The 13,864-nt window shown below is 38.4% G+C and overlaps 1 protein-coding gene across 2 annotated transcripts in view; it reads right to left on the bottom strand.

The window, feature by feature from the left end:
- LOC106956134 (6-phosphofructo-2-kinase/fructose-2,6-bisphosphatase 2-like) overlaps nt 1–12,682 on the bottom strand; it is a 20,805-nt gene extending 8,123 nt beyond the window's left edge. Inside the window, exons 1-15 of one of the 2 annotated variants that reach the window (XM_015046743.1) lie at nt 12,592–12,682; nt 11,507–11,691; nt 10,475–10,600; nt 9,980–10,076; nt 9,362–9,428; nt 9,203–9,277; nt 8,957–9,013; nt 8,728–8,852; nt 8,143–8,350; nt 7,403–7,549; nt 7,216–7,320; nt 7,001–7,130; nt 4,597–4,659; nt 4,439–4,503; nt 2,026–2,208 (exon numbers count right to left, since the gene is read on the bottom strand). In XM_015046743.1, the coding sequence (XP_014902229.1) occupies nt 2,026–2,208; nt 4,439–4,503; nt 4,597–4,659; nt 7,001–7,130; nt 7,216–7,320; nt 7,403–7,549; nt 8,143–8,350; nt 8,728–8,852; nt 8,957–9,013; nt 9,203–9,277; nt 9,362–9,428; nt 9,980–10,076; nt 10,475–10,600; nt 11,507–11,597 (1,539 nt within the window). In that variant the 5' untranslated portion in view covers nt 11,598–11,691; nt 12,592–12,682. Of the gene's footprint in view, nt 1–2,025; nt 2,209–4,438; nt 4,504–4,596; nt 4,660–7,000; nt 7,131–7,215; nt 7,321–7,402; nt 7,550–8,142; nt 8,351–8,727; nt 8,853–8,956; nt 9,014–9,202; nt 9,278–9,361; nt 9,429–9,979; nt 10,077–10,474; nt 10,601–11,506; nt 11,692–12,528 lie in introns of both variants that reach the window. The other variant, XM_015046742.1, reaches the window with a different exon arrangement.
- Nucleotides 12,683–13,864: the final 1,182 nt, after the last annotated feature.

The raw sequence follows: 13,864 nt of genomic DNA on the forward strand, positions 1-13,864 counted from the left end.
GATGTGACCTTCTGCTCTATGGTACTAGCGCTACTGAAGGCAATTTTTTTTTTTTTTAATTACATCTCATAGCTGGCTTTACAAGGCTTCAGTGGCTGCAGGAGGTTTCTGCATGATGGTCCATCATTTGCAAAAAGCTAATTTAAAGTCTCAAACTGCATAAACAAGTTTGCTGCTCTGGGAAACTCTGTCCACAAATGTTAAGAACAAAATCAGCGGCAAAATAAAATCCCTGCAGGAGTTCTGTTCCCACTGAAGAATTATGTTCTCACTTCGATTACGCAGGAACCGAAAGGCCTGCAGTTAACTCCGAAAGTAGCACCCACAGGAAACCACAAGGCCTGCTCAAAGTTAGAACATTTTAAACACTGCTAGGGCTCACTCCCATGGCCAAACATCTGATTGGCTTAACATTTAAACAGTAGCTAATTTAGCTTATTCGTTATAATTTTGAGCAGCTCTTAAATTCTTTCGTTTCATTTGTAGATTTAAATAAGAGTGCCTACAAAACGTAATCACCCCCTGGGATGATTCACCCTTTTCTAAATTACTTTCACAAATCCATCCTGATCCAAAAAAAAAGCTCGACAAGAAACTTTCGTGTAAAGTGAAAACTGATTTCTACAAAGTAGCATCACTTTGTAGATGTGTTTGTGGTGATGTATAGTGTTTGGTATCTGCCACAGATAGCCTCTTGACTGATGGCCAAAACGCTCCATTATGAACTAATTTCTTCCACTTGACCACAGAGTTTGATGAGTTTTCTTCAACAGTGGTTTGCTCATTTCCACTTTCCACAAATCACTTATTTGGTGTGAGATATTTTTACTTAACCGGTTTAATCCCATCGACAACAATTGCCAGACATTTTTTTTCTAACTTCTGAAAGCTCTAAAAGAATTGTTTTGACTTTTAGCAGCTAAGTGAAGTTTTAAATAAAATGATACTCTGTCTACTCTAAGCAATATCAATTTCATGTATCTAGTGTGAAAGGTCACATGACCAGACCTCTTTACTTCCTGCCTGTGACGCTGGAGGTAAATGTCTGTCACAAACCTGTACAAGAGGAAGTCAGTAAAATACTTTAACAAATAATTTAAATATTTTGTACAAATGAACTTCAAAGGGTCTTCTACTGATATATAAAGAAAATGGCACTGCCGTCTTGCTGTTTCCACACAGCTTAAAAATCAACATTTTAGATCTTCTAGACCTGAAGGAACCTCAAAATGATGTCTTCTACATCACCGTCATTCCCACAGTTGAAACCATCTCCAAACCCCAACAGTACCAAAAGGCAACTCTTTCCACAAAATGTGGTCTATGCTCTGAATGACGACAACAAGATGACGCCACGCCTGAAACTAGTTTAGGAGTCGGACTGGGCCTAATTAGTGTAGGTTTTGGTCTGGTGGAACAGGGAGTATCTCCTCCCAGATGCACATTTGTTCATACTAAAATTTTTACCTGATTTAGCCTCTTTGATGAAATGACTAAATGAGGTTAAAGGCCACTAGGCACATTGAGACTATGGCATCTGCTGGATGTGGCACTGAATCTTTATGTCTCTAAAATATTTCTGAACATGCTTGTTACCATTCTTTGTTATAATAAGTTATGCATGTCATAATTTTTCTTATTTTTTATATGTATAAATAGGCCAGATTTGTGTAATTGAGACTATGCAGTTTCCCACCGGCAACAATTGTTGCCAAGCATAAACCTACATTTTCACTAAGATAATCAACATAAAATGTAATAATTATCATGTGTTAGGGAGGTCGAAGGAATAATATGCGTGCACTTATTTTGCAGGACAAAATCTGGGATTAAATGGGTTAATTGTCATTATTTTGTAGCTATCAGTTTTTAGCTTCACATGAAAGTGTTTTTCAGTCACAAAAGGATAAAACATACAAGGGGTTGAGTGCTTTTGTACCATATCTGGGAATTAACTGGTATTATAAATTACAGAATATTTTTGCACACCGACTAAAAGCAGGGACATTTTTACTGGACACTGACCTCTCTTTGCACCGACTCAATGCCCTCGGATATCCGTGTGCTGGCAAAAGCTGGAGGAGGGAGAGTGGGTGGAGGTGAAAAGTTGCCCATGCTGTACATTCGGGGCCGTTTAATCTGGTCTTTGGTGGACAGCGGATCGAAGCTGTTCCTGCGGAACATGGGCGGTGGCGTTCTCACTTTGATCTGTTCACAGAGGAGCACAAAAACATGTTTGGGTAAATTAGCCATTTCTTTCGGTAACTTTGTAGGTCTGAAAATACATGTACTCTGAAACAAATCAGCACCAGTGAGTAATCCGTTACCAAAACAGACAGAAATGCAAAAGCCATCGCCGTGTTGGTTTCAATAGGCAGCATATTCCGCACTACAATAGCAGGATGTTTCTCAAGAAACGTGCTGCCGCATCAACGCCCACTGTCTGAACGCCTGGTAATTAGCAACTATTTACAACAAACTCCAGAAACAGGAACAACGTTTGCGTGTCACTTATTAGAGCAAATGGATGAGTGTGTCAGAGGAATGATTGTATGGGATTGCCTAACCCCATCTATTTCTGGATAAAGCCCAACTGACTGATTCAGGGATGATGCCTGATCAGAAGGACATTGCTCATCAACATTTCTAGTGCCGATGCATAAACAGTCAGTTTTCTACATACAGCATAAACAGATTTCTGCAAAACAAATTCATGAAACAAAGTCAGAATACCACTTCCACCATGGAAAACAATCACATTGGAAAAGCTGAGGTTCTGTGTTGATGGACAATGTCATTTGTTTAAAGCAGTGTCATGGACCAGCTAACCTGGAATCACATCATATGATGAAACCTGAAATTAAAATATTAGTCTCTTAAATCACATATTGCTTTCTTTGTTCATCCTAATGAGAACAGAGGTGATGTTTGGTAAATGTGACTGACCACAACACAGCCATGAACATGTCTACTTGGGCACTTTGAATTATTCACAGATTCTAAAAGTGTCTAGATATCAAATGGAAATAAAAAATAAAGTTGTTCTTTACCACCAAGTGTTATGTGCTTTAATAACATTTAGGGTTATTTGTGATTTAGAAGCACAATTAAAGAAAAATAGACTTGAGTTGCTTTAGCAGAAACAAAAAGCCCTTTTCTGTACCACTAAATACAATCTATCAATTTCTATCAATTGTACTTGTTCATAGTATTTAATTTATTTAATGTAATCATTTTTAATTAAATAAAAATAACAGTAGCCACAGAGCATCATAAGCAAGCAAAGTCATAAAAAAAAAAGAACAGTTCTTACTGAGACGAGTCCTACCGTTCACCCCACAGAGCCGTTCAGAAGAATTCAATCGCTAGTGAACGACACATCAACACTCTCAGCAGCTGTGCCGCAGCTTCATACAGTATTCCTGGAGTTGTTTTCTTTCCACTGGTATCTGCAGATTTTCTTTTTATTGAGTGACCCAGCTTTAAGCCAGTTTTCCATTATTACTTTTAACGCAGTCCTTTGGTAAGCTAGCTGTGGCGTCGCACTTTGAGCTGACGTCATGGCAACTAAAAGGTCATTTACATGCAGCACGTCGCGGACCACCAGTGGTCCGGGGACCACAGTCTGAGAAAGACTGGTTTAAAGCAAAGTTTGGCATGGTGCTGAAACGAATACAGATCAAATCTGAGACTCAGGAATGATGAGTCTCTGATATGAAACTCAAACTGAGTTTCATATCAGTTTCATATCATATGTTATCTGATGTTTATCAAACAACATATAAATATCGTATGTTATCTGATGTTTATCAGATAACATATGATAATTATCATATGTTACCTGATGTTTATCAGATAACATATGATAAATATCGTATGTTATCTGATGTTTGTGTGTTACTGCAATGAATCTGTGCCTTCTTGATAACTGCACAAGTTGGACTGTTATACCAAAAAATGTTCTAAATAATGTTCAAAAACAAAAGTTAGTAGTATGGACGGATGGGTACTTGGACCTTTCATCACTTGAAACAGAGATCCGAAGAACGGTGGACAGATAGATGGACAGACAAACTGAGAATCAAGTCTGCAAAAACAATTTTTTTTTTTCATATTTACCAAGTCCTGGAAAATCCTTCAGTCATATTCCACACTATGTAATTCATATTACTAATGGAGTTTCTTTCTGTAGCTGTAGAGTTAAGATTTTACCTGAGAACAGTGTTATTTAGTGTGGCACGGTGAACGTCTGACTTCTTTAAGCAGATAAAGAGTGTAAGGTATAATTTTGGTTGGAATTCCTAAGAAGAGATCGGCTCCAAACAATCTATCCTGTCCTGACAGGTCACACACCTTAGGAACACGAACTTTATTTTAAGCGAGGCTGATGGCTGAACTTTTTGTTAAAAAAATCAAACAAACAAAAAAAACTACTTACCAATGGTCTGTCCCTGTGAGTGTTAACGGCTTCTACTTTCAGATCAAACATTTCCACTTTACATCCTAGCAGAGGCAGAAGGAGCAGAAATGTATCAAAACAAGAAAAAAAAAAGAAAGATGATGTTTGGCTTTCCTATAAGCAGAGTGATGACTTACCATAAGCCACTGGGGTGAGTTTCAGGACAGTGTGCAGGGGACACTTCATGTAGGGGAGATCATCTAAAGTCAGTAAAAGCACAAAATGACTGGTGAGGTCAGGTTGTGGTTTTATTCAGTCTTATTTGGTTTGCCGTCTTATAAATGTTTGTGTTTTTTGTCTCTTCCTTAGGAAGGCACACCCATGCTCTGCTCTATGAGCTACACACTGCACGCTGCTGTGGCCAACTCTGAAGAGCCACAGGCGCACTGGTGGGAGTACAGTCAGACAAAACACCAGTCAGAGTGGGAGCCACACTTTGGTTTGTGAACTCATCTAACTGTAGCCAAGCCTTAAGCAGATGCTGCTTCAGGGATCACTTCCGAAAACTGAGGAAATGTCTGCACATGAATAATTATAGTTCTGTCAAAGGTAATTCTCCAGTCATTTCTTTAAATGACATAAAAATAAAAGGATTTTTAAAATGTTGTTGAGACACTAGCACAGTTATTGGCACTCTCTTCTAGGAGGCTGAATTAAAAATGGTCCCCGGTTAAGAACGCTGCAGTAAAACATGAAGGATGACGTATTTTTAATCTAGTTTCTGATGCAAATATCTTAGTCCACTTGAAATAAGACAAAACTAGCTTACAAATAACTTTTCACCACGATACAGGAGCTTCTTTAAAGTGAAAAGCTTATCAATATTGATTTTAAAAAATAAATCTGCCAGTGCTAGTTCCACTGGCAGATTATTTCACTTCCAAGAATTTTCCTGTATTATTATAAATGAAATAATCTGCTAGTGGAACAAATACTTTTTCATCAATGTCAAAGAATTATTTACTTAAAACAAGCTCCTATATTTTGTAAGTTACTTTTGTCTTATTTCAAGTGTACTGGTACTCAGATATCAGTACTCGAATCTAGACCAAAAGTACTTTGCAAGAATTTGTGTTTTCGCAATGTGCAATGTGCCGTTTCAAAGCCTATTAATGCAAAGCTTTTGCAGAAAAAGGAATATGGGCCAAATTGTGCACATGCAAGACAGACAACCAAAATGTTAAAAGAATTGTGACGCAAAGCTTGTTCAAGCTTTTGAGGAAGCTTTGCTAAAGAGTCATCTGTGGTTCTTTCTGCTGATCGCGCACGATGATGTATTTGGAAAAAATGCGGAGAAGTATTGCTCCTGCCTTCAACCACAGTTTCATATCACTATTATTGCAAACTGTAAATGAAAATTGATGCTCAAGACAAAGTTTATTCCTAGGAAGAAACACATGTATGATCCAGTAACGGGTTAAGTTCAGTTGCTGTCTGTAAAACGCCAAAAAAACCATGCAGTGTTACTGCTCTGCAATAATCTGGTGAAGCAGGACTTCAGTAAAAATACAAATATCTCTATTAAATCTCTTTATTTCCTGTGCTAAAAGTGGGTGTATCTGTTTTTTTTACCAATGTTATAGACTTTTCTGAAACTACACCTCCCATCATTAAGGTCCGGTAGTCCCACCACCAAAAGTCTGGCTGATGAAAAAGGTAAACAAATAAAAACTTCGGACACTGCTACACATTTATGAAAGTTGTAATGATGTCTGTGTGCTATTACTGTTCAGCCCACTTGCAGTGCTTTGCAAAACTATCCATACAGCCTGGAAAATTTTCACTGAAGGTCACAATACACCCACAAACTTCAATGTAATTTGCTGGATGGGAGCAGAAAGCAGCACATCATCGTGAGTTGGAAGGGAAATTTCCTTCAGCCGAGTTGACGGGAAGATGGGTGCAGCTAAATTCAGGGACTGTAAAAGACTTAAAACTGCTTCGTGACACAACATTCACAATGAAATGGCTTAGATCAAAGCATGTTACGAGTAAAAACGGCCAAATTAAAGTCCATGACTAAATCAAATTAGGAGTCTGGCAAGACTTGAAAACTTCAAAGAAGTTTTCCAACCAGTCAGACTTATTGTGTTTTGCTAAGAAACATTTTAGTATAAATATGCGAAGCTGGTAGAGACATAAACCAAAATACCTGCAGCTGCAAGAGGAAGGTGGTTCAACAATGACAATTTTTTCAGTTTTTTATCTAGAAAAGAAAATCTGAAAATCATTCATGATTGCCCATTTATTCTACCTCAGAATCATGAACTACTGTGTGTTGGTCTATCATATAAAATCCCAATAAAACATATTAATGCTGTAATGTGACAATATAACTTCAACGGGTATGGATACTTTCACAAAACACCTAAAGGCGCAACAAACACATTTATGTTCAAACCTGCATTTTTACATAAATAAACCTTGTTGGTCAAGATGATCTCAGTGAAAACATTTAAATTTGCACAATTAGACGAGTTTGTGAGCGCCAGCATTGTGATTTTGTAATGTAAGGCAGAGTAAGTGTTTTATGCTAGTAACCTGCGCCCTTGTCCAAGAAATAAGCGAGCAAACAGCGCATGACAGCCTGATGGCAGATGACCAGAACGTTGCCCTGTCGCTCCAGCTCCATGATAACTGGCTCCAGACGCTGAACCAGGTCTTGGTAGGACTGTTAGGAGCAGCACATATTTTGTTAAAGACTACTAATATATTACAATTTAAGCCTCCTTCTGGGAGAAATAAAAGGCTGTTACCTCTCCACCAGGGTAGCGGTAATGATACTTGTCCTGGTCTCTCATAGCAAACTCCTCTGGGTACTTTTCCTCAATCATCGCATAGGTCATTTCCTCACACATGCCCTGAAACAGAACCAGCATCAGTCAGTCAGGCAGAACTTTCTGCATGAATCTGACCCTCCAGCTGGTTCATAAGGACACACACAGCGTCGATTTCATTAAGTATCTTCCACTGCTCGTAGGGGACGCCCAGCTCCTCCGCCGTCTGAATGGTACGCTTCAGCTGGCTGGTCCAGACCTTCAGGTCAGACAGATTGTGCTCTTTCACAAACGCTTTCAGCTCCACAGCAAACTGTGGAAGACAGCATACGAGAACACTCAGGCTGTCAACTAAACATGTCACACCGTATATGAAGGTATAAGACTTTTTAAAAAAACGTATGTAATACCACTTTGAATGAAATTTAAGACAATAGAACATATATAGCTGATTGTCGGGGGGGATCCTGCTGGATTACAATCAAGTATAGTAAAAACAGCGAAACTCGTAAAGTCCGTTTGTGGCTCTTGCCAGCAGCTTTGTGCTTTTCACAGTATAAATGGCTGTCTATAGCCTGGAATTTGTAATCATAAATCTTTTTCCATAGGTCTACTTGTATTTTTAATACATCTACAGATCTGCAAAACATCTTAGTTGGAATTTCAGACTTTGCCAGCCTGTGTAGGAACCCTATGTGTAGGATTTTAGTCAACCGAGACAAGATTTATGGTTAGAAACACCCAAGTTCACCTTATCACTTTGAACACACTATGACAAGGGACTCATCTGTCCGTAGAGGTTAAACGCATCACATCTGCAAAAAACCTCTCTCGTGTATCTTTTGTATTTAAAATATTTATAGAGGTAATAATTAAAATGTCATCTATAAATAAGTAAATGAGCACCTTCTTTCCTCTCTCTGATAGGCCAGAGTCGCCTCCCAGGCGTCCCTCCAAATTGTGCAGGCTCTCTCCGTGCCGACAAAGGTAGATGGAGTGGGAGTGCACGTGGATGTTCATCAGGTAGTAGACTATCTTACTTTGGATGGAATCCTGCACCTTGTTCACCAAGAAGCGACGGCCAACATTAATGACCTTAATGAAGGATAGGTTCCTGTGAGTCACAGTTTAAAAAGATAGAGGTCAATCGGAAATATTTACATAAACAAAGACAAGAAGAAGACAATCAAGGTTGAAAAGAAGATTGCCCTTCCTGTGCTTAAAAGTCTTTGGAAACTTTCATTCTGTAACCTTGTCACATGTACACAGGATGTAAGCTGTAGCACAGAAATTGATCTTAGTTTAGATTTACTGACTTAAAAGAGACACTGTTTCCACCTGCTGGACAAAGTTGGAAGGACACTCAAAAACAAAACCGCTTTCCACCCTAAAACATTCTGTTTGAAAATATTCTAAGAAAAATAAAATAGATTTAGTTTAAGTACAATAGTGACAGAAACAAAAACCTACATATTAAATAAGGCACCTTACATGTCATGTTTGTCCGGGTCTAAAGGCTGATAGGTGACTTTATAACACTCTATTCTCTTTAGAAAATCCTCCATGACACTTTCTCTGTCCCTTTCAGGGTAATCTGGGCTGGAGACCTTCACTTCCTTTGAGGGACAGAGATTTCAAAAGGTGATTCAGAGCAAGGTCTTAACATTTAAAGAGTGGGTGTTTAATTGAATACATAATAAATAAATAAAGCAATATTTACCATAATGTTTTCAGCTATGACCTCTGGATCATCACATACTGATTCCACAAAAAAGACCTGACACAAAACAAGCAGAACCAGAAAAATTTAAAAAATATCACAGCACAACTGATCACTAGAAAAATCCCCACTGTAACAAGAGTAAGATTAATAAACCCGCAGTGAACGGCTAGAGCGATTGAAAACCAGTGACCAATACTTCCAGACCGAGTCTGAAAGTATCTTATTTATCAATGTTTTCCTGACCTTGAATGAATTTTCTTGTGCAAAATTAAGGATGAGTGTCCTCCTCTCCCTGGTAGTGTTGGTAGCATCAAAAACCTGACCAACAGCAGAAAACATCTTAGAAAAATATAAAATAAAAGAAAAAAAATAAATCTTTGTGTTTAGATTTAGTAACCTTACAGCAATCTGGCCTCCTTCCTCGCTCAGATAGGTTTTAACGTCCTGCAGTGCCACCAAAGCGCACTGTCTGTAGAGGCAAAAAATTAATCACCCTACAAAACCATGAAAAAGTCTTAAACGGAACTTAATATTTTGTTTTGAGTGGGTCACACAGCCACATTAACTCTCCAACTGATCCTGTAACATATCGAGCCATGCTCCGTGGTTTGACTTAAAAGAACTAAAAGACTTACAGCGGATGAGCAGCATCTGAAATTATTATCCTTAAAATGCATTTTACTTTTGTTGTTCATGTAGTCAAAGAAGTCGGACCAAATAATCTACATATTATGATATGATATGCACCCATAACACTAAAACACTAGTTTACTCCTTAATTTAGGTTTGTGTTTTATGACTGAAATACACACAAATCGGTTTTAAATGACAGTAAAGTCTTAATTATGAAGTTGAAAGAAAAGAATACAGAAGTTATGTCATGGACCTCTTGTGAAACATAGTAAAAAAAATTATATACCATTTTGTGTTGGTCTTTCAAATAAAACCCCAAGAAAATCCATTATGGGGTTTCCATAAATACTTTTGTAAGCCACTGTAAAAAAGATCTTTGTCACTCACTTTCTAATTTTCATTGCCTCTTCATTGTCATGTCTGAAGAAGTCATAGGACTTGTATGACTGCACCGCTTCTCTCCTATAAACCCCGAGATTAAAGACTGCAAGGAAAACAGAGTGGGAAAAAAAACACAAAACAAAAAGAGATTGAAAGGCAGAGATCAGGATTAAAGTCTGTGCGCCGTCTAGGCAGTGACCTTCGTTTAAACAGCCTGAGCCACGCAGGTTCTACTGCATTCCTTAAAGGTGAAAACAGAAACTACAACTTCAAACAGAGCAGTGCTACAGGGGGCGCCACTCTCTGAAACTCCTTAGCCTGAAGCCCAACATTTTTATGAGTCATACGTTTTAAAAGTACTGCAACATTAACAAATAAGCAATGTGTAATAGTACCTCAACAACTTTTTTCATGTGGTTGTTTTTATTTGCTTCTTGCCTTGCAGTGCGATCAAAATGTTCTTCCCTGAATGAAGACCCTGCAGGTTTTCTGAGTACTGACCCTTTGTTGGAACTCCGATCCAGTTGAGGTAGCGTGTCAACTTCTTGGACATGTACGTTTTCCCCCTCGCAGGCAACCCAATCATCACTATCAGAAGTGGTGAATTGGTCATGTAGTAGGCCCAAGCTGCAGTTCAGAGACACAATGAAATAACAGCATTTAGGCTTTTGAATCTGTGAAAAATATTTGATGGCCTCTTGGAGTTCGTTCAAGGCCAAGGATTCAAAGGTTTAGAGGTCAAACAGACATATTTTATAAACAACTACGGAAACACACAGAGTACACTAGCAGCAAGACGTGGGAGTGTTGCGTAACAATCCAATGTCACCTCTGCACATGTGTGAACTGGGTAATGTTTATAACGCCACCTGTTTCAGGTTGCAGTTTATGATTAATTGTTCCCTGTGTTCTGGAGTACAGCCGCCTGGTTCAGTGTTCCAACCCTTGCAGGCTTGATTTGGAGTGGAATAAATGTTTCATTTTTTTTTCCTTTTCTGCTCTAGAATGCACAGGGAAAGATAAATGTATCCAAACAGGGAGCTGGCGAGAACAGACTTGACTGAAGATTCTCAGAACAGAAATTCAGGTGGTTGGAAATATTCATGTTGAAGATTAGAGCTCACACACATTCTTGATAAAAAAAAGAGAAGTTTGAATGTCAATCGACAACAAAAGGTCTGATGACAAATGTTTTCATAAACAGGGGTTATTCTAATATTTACAGACCTTTTTGAGTGAATGGATCAGTGCATACCTTTATAAACACACTCACACACTACACACATACTAGTAATGAGAGAAGGTGCGTCACAGTTGACATTTAGCACTGTGTGCTGGCTGAAACTCTATTATCTTGTGTTGCTCGAGGCTCACAAAGCTGGTACTCTTTATCAAGTGAACGTTTTGAAATTTACAGCCCAATCTTAAGAGAACATGCTAAATAATACAGTAGCTAGGGGGCACACAGAGTTTAATGTTTTAAAAAGAATGACTCAGGAGTTTCAGAAGAAAACAGAAGAACAAATCACTCACAGCCCTTCTTCTCATTGCTCTTTAGGTCCGTCCTTTTGGACTCAGTGGCGCTATTTGAAGCAGTACAAGGTTTCTTGTGTATGGCAGCCATGACTGGGCCTGATATGCCTCCTGATGTCCAGTTACAGCTGGCGCAGGGACAGCGAGTGCTGGTCTCTGGGAACCGTGCTATAACATGTCAAACACTGCATGAGGAAAAAGCACAACAGTCAGTCAGATTGCATATAATCATATTCAAGGGAAAGTAAAAACAAGACTTCATGCAAATAGAGAAATCATTGGGAAAGATTTTACATGTTTAGTAAAGCATTATAGCCAAATTCTCAAAGATAAACTAGCAATGTGGTTAAGTTTACAATTTATAATGCTATTTTCATTCATATATTTTGTTAAATTAAAAATGTGGCTAACAAAAATGCGAAATAAAATGCACGCTTTCAAACCAAAGAGTGAAGTTAAATAATACAACTGATACAATCGATACCTATGTAAACTTTATGTATGATCAGAATATAAAAAGGAACAATAAACACATTTCAGTATAAATATACAATAGTAAACGAGTATTATTATTACGAGTCAATTTAAAATATTGAATTGGTTATGTCATTAATGAAAGATAACGCCGTGTTCCTTCTCATGTTTCCTTCTCGTGTTCCTTTAATTACATTTAAATAAAGTGATGCTCAACGGTTGAACATGTTAGCTAAAACTTCCCCATGTCAGTATTTGCATGTCAAAGCTGTACAACAACAGCATTGTAAGTACAGGGGTTCGGAATTTTAATGGTTTTAAAATTCCAATTCCATATGAACATGAATCGCCACCCTGATTGTAAGACTAAAAGAATAAATCATGATTAATCTTTGTACTGTACAGAACAACCGGGAGTTGCTACAGTACATGAACGCGCACTGACAAGAGCTGAAAACTTGTACGTTTACAAATAGAAAAGGCGTCCTGAAGAGAAACTCTGCAGCATAAACGCTTGACTGAAGAAAAAAAAAATAAGGATAACATACCAAAAACCAGCCAAAGTGCAACTAATATCCAGGCTACTTTCGTCAATGATGCTACAACTTGACCTGAGACGTGGACGTCACTTTAACGTCCCTTTCTTCCTCTTGGCTTCAGCTCCGCCCCTCCTATCTCAGGTCTTCTATAGGAAGTTCAACTCTGAAGTTAAAGAAGCAGTTCCGGTGAATTGTTTCAAAATAAAGTAATGACATTATTCTAAAGCTATTTTCTTCCTGCTGAGGCTGCGGTGCACCTAAAGTACTGTTCTTCTAAGATACACCTTATTTGCATTGCTGACTATTACGTATTAGTTTAATCATTTTTTTTTATTATATTTCTAAGTGTTTCTTCTACCAGAATCTGTTATTGGGGCCTGCCCATAGCATTACATAGGGAAGAGCAGTGACTGGCCTCCCATGTAATGCATGGCAGGCACCTATTGTTCTACACCTAATAGAACGTTTCTTTATTTATTTTTATTCCGTCACCGTTAATGCGGCTCGTACTGCTGCGTGCACCCCCACAAAGGTGGTATCAAAACATGCGGCTCGATCTCGAGAAGGGAGCTATTACTTTTATTGGAATTCGGAGTTACCATGGCGACGTAATTCGTGAAGAACGACCCCGCAAATCCCATTAAAGTCAATGGAGCGATGAAAAAAAAAAAATTCTTAAAATACCCTATTTCTGAAGAATCTCTGCGTCATCATACATTGACGTAGAAATGCCATTTAAATTTCAGTTTGGAGATACGTCCGTGATCTCTTCTAAAGTGAAGACGGTACATCAATATGAATTACGGTTTGTCCACAGCTTGTCTCCAAGCGACCCAAAGTTTTCAATTTTCCGTAAAATTAGAGTGTAACTGAAACCAACTGCCGCTCCAATAGAGTGAGAAAAAGATTTACTATTTACTATTTTCTTTCAAGGTGCTTTAGAGCAAAGTCATGGGACAGGGTAATCTGACGCTCTCAAGTGTTTTCCACACATTTCTGACAAATTTCAGAGCTCAGCGCACACCATTCTTCTCTCATCGCTGTTATTACTTTGAGTTAGGTAGAGATATGAATCGCGGGACTATCGGAGACGACAAATAGCCCTCTCATATGCTTCAAACGGTTTTCGAATACGTATCACGGTTCCCGAATGGAAAGGAGTTGTTCAAACAGCTTTTTGGAGTGAAACTGGCTGGCTCAAACAGATAGAATTGTTTCTCCCCCTGTCTGGAGAAACACAGGGGGAGGCTTGATCACTATAGCAACAGAACACAGACAAAAGCCAAACTGCTCCTTAGGACTACAAAAACGCCATCTTTGTAGTTCTAAACACGATGGAACACTT

The sequence above is a fragment of the Poecilia latipinna genome, unplaced genomic scaffold (assembly GCF_001443285.1).
Source record: "Poecilia latipinna isolate Pla-1442-1.1 unplaced genomic scaffold, P_latipinna-1.0 Scaffold791, whole genome shotgun sequence".
In the NCBI taxonomy this organism is placed as follows: Eukaryota; Metazoa; Chordata; class Actinopteri; order Cyprinodontiformes; family Poeciliidae; genus Poecilia; species Poecilia latipinna.